This window comes from Mustelus asterias, chromosome 29 (genome assembly GCF_964213995.1).
Source record: "Mustelus asterias chromosome 29, sMusAst1.hap1.1, whole genome shotgun sequence".
Lineage (NCBI taxonomy): Eukaryota > Metazoa > Chordata > Chondrichthyes > Carcharhiniformes > Triakidae > Mustelus > Mustelus asterias.
This window is the reverse complement of record NC_135829.1, coordinates 1,621,400-1,634,372: the sequence shown is the minus strand read 5'-3', so window position 1 is coordinate 1,634,372 and position 12,973 is coordinate 1,621,400. Positions and strand designations below refer to the sequence as shown.

The window sequence follows — 12,973 nt, the reverse complement described above, 5'->3', positions numbered from 1 at the left end:
AGCTCCTCATTGCCACACCAGGAGCGGTGGTTCTGCAATGTACCTACCGGAGATTCAGGATCAGCGAGGGACCCGGCCACTGGTGAGAATGCCAAGCCCCTCAATCAGGCCACAGTTGCCAGCGGGGCAGGAAAGTCAGCCACAAGCTTTCCTGCCCAGACCTAATCGGGGCAGGGGCATGAAGGCATCAGAATCCTCATCTGGCACTCTCCTACCTGATTAAACGCCCCTCGCCACCAAACTCCCCTCGAGGGAGGACACTAAATCTTGCCCTAAATTACTGGATTAAAATTTAAACCCCCGCTTTAACAGTCTGTAAAGTAAGACTGTGGAATGCAGAAGCCTATCAGGCAAAGAAATGAGCTCACAATGGGCTGTAATAACCATTGTCCTGACTTCCATTTGTTTAACAATCAGAATAAGCCTCCAGATTGACTGGAAGAGACAAAAAACACCGGAATCATTTAGGGAACAATGGAATGTGGAGGTGTTTTTGTGGAGCTTTCTGAATCAGTGAATTAAGAGGAGTTAAACAGCCTTCCTAATCTGTAATTATCTTGTAATCTTATTACTCACATTGAACATTTCCATTTTATTATAACATTAATAAAGGATTTGTTTATCAACACCTGTAGAATCAAGTAAAGGTCAACTCACCATTTGGCCGTTTATAATAGCTGAAGGATAGAATATGTGGGATGTGACTCTGTGCTTTAATCCTTGACCAAGCCTTCATTAGACTCAGTTGCTTGTTAATGACTGGCACAGCCTGTTGCTATAGCTACTAATTACTCATCATTTGTATTAAATCATTAGTGTTTGAGACAGCTGCAATGGGCAAATCACAAATCTGGTCAAATGTATTTGTGCGGAGGGAGCTCCGATGGTCTAGAACACCTGGTCTGAAAGCACAGTGGAACTGTTAGCTGCTTGATGGAACGGGTCATTTTAGACCAAACAGTGCTCATTTATTTGAGCAATTTGTCATGATTCTCAGATCATTTCTTGGTCTTTACACAAATGGGGCCTGTTAGGGCAGCAGGGAAATGTGGCAAAGCGTGGACCACCTTCACCCCTGTGTCCAATCACCTGATGACGCAGCAGCACTCCGAAAGCTTGTGCTACCAAATAAACCTGTTGGACTTTAACCTGGTGTTGTGAGACTACTTACTGTGCCTACCCCAGTCCAACGCCGGCAACTCCACATCATGTTAGGGAGTGAGTGGGATCTCCCCAAACAAAAGCTAAAATTTAGTTATAGATTCACACAGAGATGTGGAGCTGTCAGTTCAGGTCTGCGGTCTGTGCACTGATTCAAAGATCACATCGTAAACATTCATTTTTAAAACTGACGACAGCCTCCTCTGCAGAGATTCCGCTGCCTTTAGCCCAGGAAAGCTGGGCTAATAACTAGACTGTGAATCATATTCCAAACTGCTGACAAATTGGCCAAGTGTCGCCAGGCGATTACATGTCACAAACGTGCAGCTCTTCAGTGTCCAAAAGGCCAGATTATGAAGCTGTCAGCAATTCAGCTTAAGTGAGCCACGGACACAAGGTAATTACTCCAGATGAATTCAATCATTCTGCACATCACATGTAGAAAATACACAGGGCACTCAGAATCCAGCCTTTAAACTGTGTCTTTCACACGGAACGCAAGAAGTCAAATGGGCAAAGGTTGGAAATGTGACTAAAATTGCAACAATCACTACAGCCTGAATACTTCCAAAAACAGAGGTGAGGAGAATTCCCTTTCTCTCAAGGATTCTCTTCCTCAAAAGTCCAGTACTTCCCCGGAGCGGAGAAGCTACGGCATCTCCTCCGGAGCCTTCAACATGTCATTGATGAAGACGAACATCTCGCCAAGGCCATCCCCACACCCCCACTTCTTGCCTTCAAACAACCGCACAACCTCAAACAGATCATTGTCCGCAGCAAACTACCCAGCCTTCAGGAGAACAGTGACCACGACACCACACAACCCTGCCACAGCAACCTCTGCAAGACGTGCCGGATCATCGACACAGATGCCATCATCTCACGTGAGAACACCATCCACCAGGTACACGGTACATATTCTTGCAATTCGGCCAACGTTGTCTACCTGATACGCTGCAAGAAAGGATGTCCCGAGGCATGGTACATTGGGGAAACTATGCAGACGCTGCGACAACGGATGAATGAACACCGCTCGACAATCACCAGGCAAGACTGTTCTCTTCCTGTTGGGGAGCACTTCAGCGGTCACGGGCATTCGGCCTCTGATATTCGGGTAAGCGTTCTCCAAGGCGGCCTTCGCGACACACGACAACGCAGAGTCGCTGAGCAGAAACTGATAGCCAAGTTCCGCACACACGAGGACGGCCTCAACCGGGATATTGGGTTCATGTCACACTATTTGTAACTCCCACAGTTGCGTGGACCTGCAGAGTTTCACTGGCTGTCTTGTCTGGAGACAATACACATCTTTTTAGCCTGTCTTGAAGCTCTCTCCACTCACATTGTTTTGTTTCTTAAAGACTTGATTAGTTGTAAGTATTCGCATTCCAACCATTATTCATGTAAATTGAGTCTGTGTCTTTATAAGCTCTGTTTGTGAACAGAATTCCCACTCACCTGAAGAAGGGGCTTAGAGCTCCGAAAGCTTGTGTGGCTTTTGCTACCAAATAAACCTGTTGGACTTTAACCTGGTGTTGTTAAACTTCTTACTGTGTTTACCCCAGTCCAACGCCGGCATCTCCACATCAATATTTTGAAGACAGAGGAAGTTAAATTATTGAAAACCAAGGGGGTGCAAGGTTATCGGGATAGGCAGGAATGTAGAGCTGAAGTTAAAATCAAATCAGCCCTGATCTTACTGAATGGGGCAGCAGGTTCAAGGGGCTGAGTGGCCTACGCCTGCTCCTAATTCATGTGTCCGTATGATTACTGCATTTTATTCTTACAAAGGAACATGAGAGAGAACCAGGAACAAATCATGGCCAGGGTTTCTCACACTCCCACCAGTGAGTTTTTAGGCAGGATAGAATGTGAAATTGAAGGAACAGGATTCTTTCTGTGAGGGCCCCGACCTCACAGGCGTGGGCAAGGTCTCGGACAGCACACCAGCCCTTGTCCCAGTTGAGGCCCTTAAGTGGCCAATGATTTAAGACTGAGATAGCTGCAGGGCAGGGGGAGTGGGAAGGGAAACACCTCCATCTGAAATATCCAGGTCATGTTAGTTACTGATCTTCTCTGAGGTAATTGCTTGCCACACAGTCTCACATTAACGAGTGTAAAGGTAATTTAAATTTTAATCCCGGGACTGATCTAGAATCCTGAGGCTGAATTTTATTTAATGCTGTGGCCAAAGTCCTTGCAGCCATCCTCCACTGGCTAAATACTTGGCGGCGGGGAAGGGGGAGGAGAGGGGGGCACTGGGAGTGGCGCTAAATCCATTCCCTAAAGGGGGTTTCTATGAAAAGTTTGTCATTTAAGTCTTGCTTGGATGTTTTTGTGTTGTGTCATTTCCAGTCTCTGATGACCATTTGCAAGTATGGCTCTCCCTCAGCTTATTTAGCCGATTACTGGAATGTTACAAAAGTCAAACTTCCCGAACACGGAGAGCACAGATCGGGAATTTCAACTCTCGCCAAACTTCAGACTTTCCACGTGAAAACCTGGGTCACAGCTGACCAGGAGCGGCGTGCCATCGAGAAGAAGTGTCCCAGACAGGGGACAGGGGGGAGGGGTGCCTAAAGAAGAATCCCAGAACAGGTATAGGGACTAGAAAAGGTCCCAGTTCAGTTAAAAGATAGAGCAAATACACAGGCTCCAAACAGGAAAAGATCTTTGGAGGGGAGATGTTAAATGGAGAAGGCAGCAACGGTTTGGTGACTCTATGTTGGTGGCCCATTGGGGTATCCCTCTGGAGCAATAATGTTCTGCTTTGCCCGGTCGAAGAGCTGAAATTGTGCTTGTGTGTTGGTATTTGAGTGGATGCTCAGGAATCTCAGGAGGCGAGATTGAAATCCTGCAACATGGGCCACCATTGGTGCCATCCAAGTTGGGGCGACTTTTGGAGAGAATTCCAAAGGTGAAGACTGTTTTCCCTGGTGAGAGAGACAGAGTTTCAGTGAGATTGGCTGATTCGCAGTGTTGACTGACATCTGGGTGCTTTGTTGAGAAAACGCTGGCCTCTGTTTGGTTACAACTGTAAGAAGTCTCACAACACCAGGTTAAAGTCCAACAGGAAACCTGTTGGACTTTAACCTGGTGTTGTGAGACTTCTTACTGTGTTTACCCCAGTCCAACGCCGGCATCTCCACATCTTGGTTGCAACTGCCATTATTGTGTAGTGTGGCGTGTTTGACCATAGTTGCCTGTTAATTCACATGTACCTTGTACTTACCCTGAATATTCGAATATAAAACAGACATTGCAAATTGTTTCATCATTCTGACCTTGAATAGTAAAGTTTATTTTCAAAACCTGTGGAAACTTGTAGCTTTCTTCACGGAGCAAGTGCTTTAAATTTCTAATGTATCTATTTTAAACAAAACATTATTGGTCCCTAACTGGATCTTACCACAATTTGGGGATCTAGCCAAGGGTTATAACAGTACTCAGCGAGTAAAAATCAGCCTGAAGTCGACACACTCTGATGTATGACATTTCCGTGCTTTATTGTCTTAATTCATCACCTTAAATTGCCCCCACTGATAGCAGCAATGACAAAATAACCTTCAGTGTTTCACCTTAGTGTCACCCCGCTCAGAGTACTCATCAAACACAATCCAAGTTTGGGAGGATGGAACTTGCAGTTATGTTGCTGAGTTCAAGTAGGTGCGGATTGAAATGTCACAGCCTTTACCATTAGACTCAGGGTCACTCACCAGTACTTTACTAAATGACCATTCTCCAGTGAGTCCCTGGCCATTGCAACCAGGCTAGACATCAGAGCCCAGCTGGTTTCTGCCCACAGCTAATGCCCATTTTCTAGTTGGGATTGAGGTATCAGGACTCAGAACTCTGGCTGAGTTTTCCCTCCCTAGCCCGAGGGACCCTAAGGTTCAAACAACTGTTTCAACTGTGATTAAGTATACTAAGTACAGATGAGGGTGGGAGTTGGGATCAAGAGGGAAAGGAAATGGAAATACTATGCACAAACCAACGCTGTAACCACGCAGAGACACAGAAAGAGCACAACCCAGAACATGGTAAGTAGGCTGAGGGGGAGCAACATTTAGAACTGACACGAGCAGGCTCGATCACCAGAGATTGGAAACTGGCACTGCACAAAAAAAAATCACAGCAAGAATTAAACGACAAGTTTTTCAAGGAAACTCTGTCCAGGACTCTAGATTAGTTTCAGGATTCAAATTTAAACAAACACTTGTACAAACAAAGTTGGAACCATGCTTCTGGGATGTACAATACTTCCGCAGCACTTTCAAACCAGGAGAGGAGCAAATCAGCAAACAAAATTATTATTTCTGGTGCCAGGTTGCAAAATAACTTTATCAGACAAATGGTAACAAGCCCTGAAGAGTCTTACTCAAATGAGGGAGAAAGGAATAGCAGGCTATGTTTGTAGCGATGAAGTAAGTTGGAGGAGATTCATGCGGAGTAGACACACCAGCTGTTGGGCCGAATGGCCTGTCTCAGTGTAAACCCCCTCCACAATAAACTGGCATACCTTCTACTCTGTAATCATCCGACAGACCTTAACTAAATGCATCACGCACTCTACTGCCCAAAGCACTGTCACATTAATAGGAAAAGAGCTGTGGCCCGGGTTTGTGCAAACGATTTCTTCATCGCAGGTAAACTACCTGAACAAACTGAGGATTACTTAAGAACATAAGAAATAGGAGCAGGAGTAGGCCATCTAGCCCCTCAAGCCTGCTCCGCCATTCAATAAGATCATGGCCGATCTGTTAGTGGGTTCAGTTCCACTTACCCGCCCGCTCCCCATAACCCTTAAGTCCCTTAATGGTTAAAAATCTATTTATCTGTGACTTAAACACATTTAACGAGGTAGCCTCTACTGCTTCATTGGGCAGAGAATTCCAAAGATTCACTACCCTCTGGGAGAAGAAGTTCCTCCTCAACTCTGTACGAGAGTAGGCAACTGAGTGTCCCCCCAACACACTCAATTCCATGTTCAGTATTCATACCTTGAACACTAAGCTCTGCCTGAGCATCCGCGGTTTCATTTCCAGATTCTGCAATACATTCGTAAATCCCAGCATCATCCTCCGTCATATCTGTTATCTGCAGGCTCCCACTTCCAACCAAGGTGAATTTCTCGAACCTATAGAATTTAAATAGACATTAGTGTGAGCACAACGCCCTCAGATAACAGAACACATGAAAAATAACTGAAAACAGCTGGAATAAAGACAATAGTCTGGTTAATTGGTGAAGATCCGCCCCCATATCTCCTGCTGCGTCAGAATCCTAGAACTTCCTCCCTGACAGCACTGTATGGGTTCCTACAACAGACTACAGTCAATAGAGAAGGCGGCTCACCACCACCTTCTCGAGGCCAACTAGTCCTGGGCAATAAATGCTGACTTTGTCAGCTCATGTCCCAAAAATTAATTTTAAAAATACGGGTCTCTCCCATTCATTCTCAAATGCCCACACGGACACAAATCACCCCATTCATTCTTTAAAACTGTTTGAAAAGTTAGTGATGTTTTAGATTAGAACACACTGTTAAGCTACTCTTGCTTTTGGTGACTGTATGACTTTTGCCCGAGACACCTTATTCTGAAGGAAATGTTGGTTAATGTGTTTGGCTTTACAGACCTTATGCTTCTCAATAATACAAATCCATTCCACAATAACAGCTCTTTCTCATCCCAGTCACAGATTGTCATTACGCAGAAACGTTCAACAAACTAGAAATAACTGGAAGATTCTCCTTCCTCTCAAATTAATTATCCAAACATTTTGACACATCTCCCTCTCACACTCCAGGAGTAGCGTTTCTCTTACATTTTGGTCTCGCATGTCAGATCCCTCCATCACTTTAAGATTACCCTAGATAGGGCGGATAGTGAGAGCCTTTTTCCTCGGATGGTGATGGCTAACACGAGGGGACATAGCTTTAAATTGAGGGGTGATATAGGACAGATGTCAGAGGTAGGTTCTTTACTCAGAGAGTAGTAAGGGCGTGGAATGCCCTGCCTGCAGCAGTAGTGAACTCGTCAACATTAAGAGCATTCAAATGGTTATTGGATAAACATATGGATGATATTGGAATAGTGTAGATTAGAGGGGCTTTAGATTGGTTTCACTGGTCGGCGCAACATCGAGGGCTGAAGGGCCTGTACTGCGCTGTAATGTTCTATGACCTTCTTCTTTATGACTCAAGCAGTCAGAAGTTCTACCCCACCATCCGCCTTCCCTGATCCCTCCCCACAATCATCGCAATGACCAATTCAGCACAGAGACAGGGCTAAAAGGCTTGCAGACTGAGGCACGCAATCCAGAAGGCTCTATGTCGCAGCCTTAATGGGTTCACTGACTTCTGTCGGGTCACAGGTTGGAATGCTACAGTTAGCCCTAAGGATATGGAAGGAAAAATGACGTCCTGGTTCTCCAGTGTGACCATTGTCCAGTGATTCCTCTGGGCATCAGTCAATGTTGGATGAGGACAGAATTGGGCTGTGATGCCTCTAAGGTAGAGCAGCCTGTCATCGGAGAATCAGTTGAAGCATCAAGACTGAAATCAATGAACCTTTTGATACATAAAGGGCATCAAGGGGTATGGAAGTAAATGGAACTGAGGTACAGATCAACATTAAATATCCTTTTGTAGGGCTGAGGGTATTCAAGGTCACAGGAATCAAGATGGGTAGAATTAAGATTGCAGATTGGTCTTCATCTAACTGAATGGCAGAAGAGGCCGAAGGGGCTGAATGGCCTCCTCTTCCAACATCCAGAGGTCCAAAGAAAAAACCCCTTGAGCTGCAAATCAGGGACCCTTCACTCAACAGTCAGCACTTCCCAGAGAGAAGTCCAAAGATGTGCGGGTTAGGTTGATTGGCCATGTTAAATTGCCCCGTAGTGTCCTGGGATGCGTAGGTTAGAGGGATTAGCGGGTAAATATGTGGGGGTAGGGCCTGGGTGGGATTGTGGTCGGTGCAGACTCGATGGGCCGAATGGCCTCCTTCTGCACTGTAGGGTTTCTATGATTTCTATGATATGAGAAGGGAAAGCAAAACTGCTCTAAAGGAGAAATAGTTATGGTTAGGGCGCATTGACCTGAACAAGCACCGGAGTGTGGCGACTAGGGGAATTTCACAGTAACTTCATTGCAGCGTTACCTGTAACTAATAAATAAACTTTACTTTATAAACTTTACTTTAAATAGGTCCGAGTTGTTTTGCTGAGGCAGTGCTCCTTCCCAGGGTTAACTTGTTTCTGGTATAAAATCTTTATATATACACACACATAGGTCTCAAAATCGGCTAGTTGATGTTTTTTATAAACTGTCAGGTGTGAATTTTAATTATTGAGTAAATTCACATCTCTATTTGCTCGGCTCGGTGCTGCATCGGTGTGGGGGAGCACCGGAATAGTTACCAACTTCACCTGCCCGCCTTTCCCCTGCTCCAAACGACCCTTGACTCCACCCGTCCCGGCCCGGTCCCATCCCCCTGAAATCTGGCTTGGTTCTGTCCCTAATTCCCCGGTTCTCAGACACTGTGCCTGTATATGGATGATGTGTAGTTCAAAATAGGATGGTCTGGGTAATTAGGAGTTTTGTTTTCTTAAAGGAAAGAACACGCAAGTTAGTTTGAAGGAGACTGTGAGGCAACATTCCTGCACATAACGTTCAGTGGTTGGCAAGTAACAAACCACTAGGTTTAAGGTGAATTAAATAAATATTCAACCACAGTTTTAAAACCCTGGCAGGCTGCGTTTCAGAAGAGAATCTGAAATTAAATTTCACCCAAATGGAATGCAGATCTGGACAGGCAGCCAATCACATTAAAGACTATAGGAATTAAGCACTAATTAACAAAATGTGGGTCTGTTTTTGGAGCCTAGTCCTGTGGTTTGTGTTTGAATCTGATTCTCTCTAGGGCCTCCTCGCTCAAGGCCTCTTCAGCACAGAGACTGCCCGAACCCAACAGGAGCTGAAATATTCACATATTTGGTAGTTGTTGGTCCCATTATGTAACCAGCTCAACATCACTGCACTGCGGGAAACAGTATGGAAAATCAGCACATAGTTATGCTGAAGTATGGATTAGTGGAAGACGTCAGCCATAAAGGAACTGGGAAGGGGAATGCAGGATGCCAAAAGGCTGGGAATCATTATCTGTACAAGGAGTCAAGCAACGATGTTACTGGGACATGCAAAGAGGTTGGGAACAAGAAGTTAACATGTGAAGGAGAGAAAGAGAGCAGGAGAGAGACTGCTTGATGCACTACAGCTTGGAAGCAGAAAATCACTCACGGACACAAACTTGTATATGCCTTCACAATCGATTGCACGTATATTGGGTCAATTTTAACTGGTGCAATTGAGTGAGTTTTGAATGGGTTAAAATCTCGGGGACACACAAGATCTACTCTTCCCCACAGACTGCAGCCATGAGGCACAGAATAGACCAGAGGTGTTTGAATGAGGTCAAAACCCAGGAAGATTACTTTGAGTGGCTGGAAATAGAGTTCAGTCTGGCCATTACCATCGCTATGTTTTGAAGAGCTGTCTACGGATTAGATTACTGGACATGCAGATAGTCGCATTTGCTATCGGCTCCTGGCATTACTTTAAGGGGGGATTCAAAACAATTTGGCCCATTTTACATTAACTACTTATTTTCTCAGTCTTATACATGCTAAGGAACAGAATTTACCGATTCTGTAAGAGCCTGAGAGCAGCCTCACTGCACAATGTCTACTTTAACACAGTGCGCACTTCACACTGAGTCACTGGTACAAATGTGCAGCAAACAGCAACAGTAATCTGCATTCACCATCGCCCAGCACCCAAGATGCTTATAGCTCCATCTGATTACCTCTCATTCCTGTATAATTTATTGAATTAGAGACCATTATTAAATCATACGCACTTCCAACGGAAAGCACTTTTTAAAAAAAAGTTTATCTGATAGATTCCCGCTGCTTCCACAATTTCCAGCAACACCCAAAAGCTGCTCAAGGAAAGTCCCTGTCAATCCACACCCAGCCCCAGGCCCAGCGCTAACTGTTCCACTCACTTCCCTCTCTGGGTTGTGTCTCAGCCCAGAGACCGCACAGGAAAAATACAACCAAAAAACAAACCTCAATCGATTGTCTTGGTTTACAGCAGCCCTCTTCTGTCCCCAACCTCCAAAGTCCGAGTTATACTCCCTTCTCTTCCAACATTTGCTGATTTCTACCCTGAAGGGGTATGGTACGCTGGTGTCCTCCCGTACCTTGTCCTTTCATTGTCATGCATGCCTAGACAGTGTGTGCGGGCAGCTTTCAACATTTGGAGTATCGCAGCCGAGTCCACTCTTCATAGAATCCCTACACTGTGAATGAGTGAGACCATTCAGCCCATCGAGTCTGCACCAACTCCCCGACAGAGCACCTTATCATCCCCGTAACCCCACGCATTTACCCTGCCAATCCCCCTAACCCGCACATCTTTGGACTGTGGGAGGAAACTGGAGCACCTGGAGGAAACCTATGCAGACACGGGGAAAACGTGCAAACTCCACTCAGAAGAAAATAGGCCTTTCCTTCTCGCCTATGTACTCTAAGAACAAAGAAAATTACAGCACAGGAACAGGCCCTTCGGCCCTCCAAGCCTGCACTGACCATGCTGCCCGATTGAACTAAAACCCCCTACCCTTCTGGGGACCATATCCCTCTATTCCCATCCTATTCATGTATTTGTCCAGACGCCCCTCAAAAGTCACTATTGTATCTGCTTCCACTACCTCCCCCGGCAGCGAGTTCCAGGCACTCACCACCCTCTGTAAAAAACTTTCAAGGCTGAAATCGAACCCAGGTCCCTGCTAACCACTGTGCTCTCTGGATGTGGGTGACTCTCACAAAAGGACTTCTATTGCCCATCCAACTTGTCACATAGACAAGACTGAAATCATAGGTAGACCAAGCTAGACTCTGAAGAAGAGTCACATGGACTCAAAACGTTAATTCTTGTTTCCCTCTCCTCAGATGCTACCAGACCTACTGAATTTTTCCAGTATTTTCTGTTTTTATTATACGCAGGCTCCCTTCCCCGAAGAGGTTTTTACAACAATCCAGCAGCTTTTGTGGTAATCTTTTTGGTGATAGCTCACAAGTGACCTGACTATTGAATTAAATTTCACAATTTGCCATAGTTGGATTTGAACTACCAACTCTGGTTACTAGTCGAGCGCCATGGCCACTAATCTACTGCATCCCCAGTTTTGTTAATTAACTATAGATCATTACATCAAATCAAAACCACATGTGGTTGTCTGACTTTATCTGTGCACCCTGGTTAAATTCCCCCTGCCCCGTAGCTCTGTTTAATTATCTCTCCATGCTGCAATGCCATAACAGATAGATAAATAAGTTACTCATTCCCTACATGCTCAAGCTCTCAAATTCAGTCAGCCTGACCCAGCTCTTGCTCTTCTGTAAGTTGCGGTTGATGAGTCCGTTTCACAGGATTTCTATTCCTCAGACATGGAGTTCTTTTTAAAAAGAGCTCTTCCATCCCATTCCACCTCCAAACAGCATTGCTCTTCTGCCAGACAACAGGAAAATGGTGAATTTGAACCTGAGCAAATTCCTACAGGCAAGTCAGTCATACCCAGAGGGCCAGAGACAGGGAGAAACGTTAAGGGTCATTGGTGAATAATCTCTGATACTCTCCCAGTCTGGATTATTGTCCTGCAATATACGACGACTCAAGAACAGCTTCTTCCCTGCTGCCATCAGACCTTTGAATGGACCTACCTTATATTAAGTTGATATTTCTATGACTGTAACACCATATTCTACACCCTCTCCTTTCCTTCTCGCCTATGTACTCTAAGAACAAAGAAAATTACAGCACAGGAACAGTCCCTTCGGCCCTCCAAGCCTGCACCGACCATGCTGCCCGATTGAACTAAAACCCCCTACCCTTCCGAGGACCACATCCCCCTATTCCCATCTTATTCATGTATTTGTCCAGACGCCCCTTAAAAGTCACTATTGTATCTGCTTCCACTACCTCGCCTGACAGCAAGTTCCAGGCACCCACCATCCTCTGTAAAAAAACTTGCCTCGTATATCTAACGGTGTGCTTTGTCTGTATAGTGCACAAGAAACAATACTTTTCACTGTATCCCAATACATGTGTCAATAATAAATCATATTGAATCAAATCATTTTAACTTTGGTTATTTCACTCTGTAAATGGAAACAGTGGCAGACCTTTCCAAAATAGTCTCTGAATTCTGGGTCCAATGAATGGTAGGTGTTGGGTAGCCAGAGACCACACATGGTAAGATTACTGTCGTGCCTGTCACTTTACTCATGGGAACAGGTTGCTGGAGAAACTTCATCTTTCGCTCTGCACCTATCTCTGAAAAAGAACAAAGTGAGAACTGTCAGTAAACCAGTTATTATCACAACTACACAGAGTTCCTGCTTTCAATTATAGCAGAGCACAGGGACTTTACAGGAACAAATACATATGTCGAAAGCCATTAGACAAAATGAATGTGGAATAAGTGAGCGTAACTGACAATATTTTTAAACTCTTTTGTAAAATTAATCTCAAGTGCTTTGAGGGGAACGCTGTTAGCTTTGCTGAACAAGACATATCCCATTGTGGAGCATTCAAGGTCAGGTACAGCACAGTTTGACAGAATTAAGTTTCCTTTTATAATGTACCTCGCAAACTGTAACTGTTTATATTTATTTATTAATTATCTGATACCCTCTCAGTGAGCCTGCCAACTGAATGCCAGAATAGGCACTGGATTCGAATGGCCCA

The 12,973-nt window shown here is 44.9% G+C and overlaps 1 protein-coding gene across 4 annotated transcripts in view; it reads right to left on the bottom strand.

The window, feature by feature from the left end:
• LOC144480456 (neogenin-like) overlaps positions 1-12,973 on the bottom strand; it is a 211,059-nt gene that overhangs the window by 74,595 nt on the left and 123,491 nt on the right. For all 4 annotated transcript variants that reach the window (XM_078199894.1, XM_078199896.1, XM_078199895.1 and 1 more), the window contains exons 4-5: positions 12,409-12,559; positions 6,162-6,298 (exon numbers count right to left, since the gene is read on the bottom strand). In XM_078199894.1, the coding sequence (XP_078056020.1) occupies positions 6,162-6,298; positions 12,409-12,559 (288 nt within the window). The remainder of the gene's footprint in view (positions 1-6,161; positions 6,299-12,408; positions 12,560-12,973) is intronic.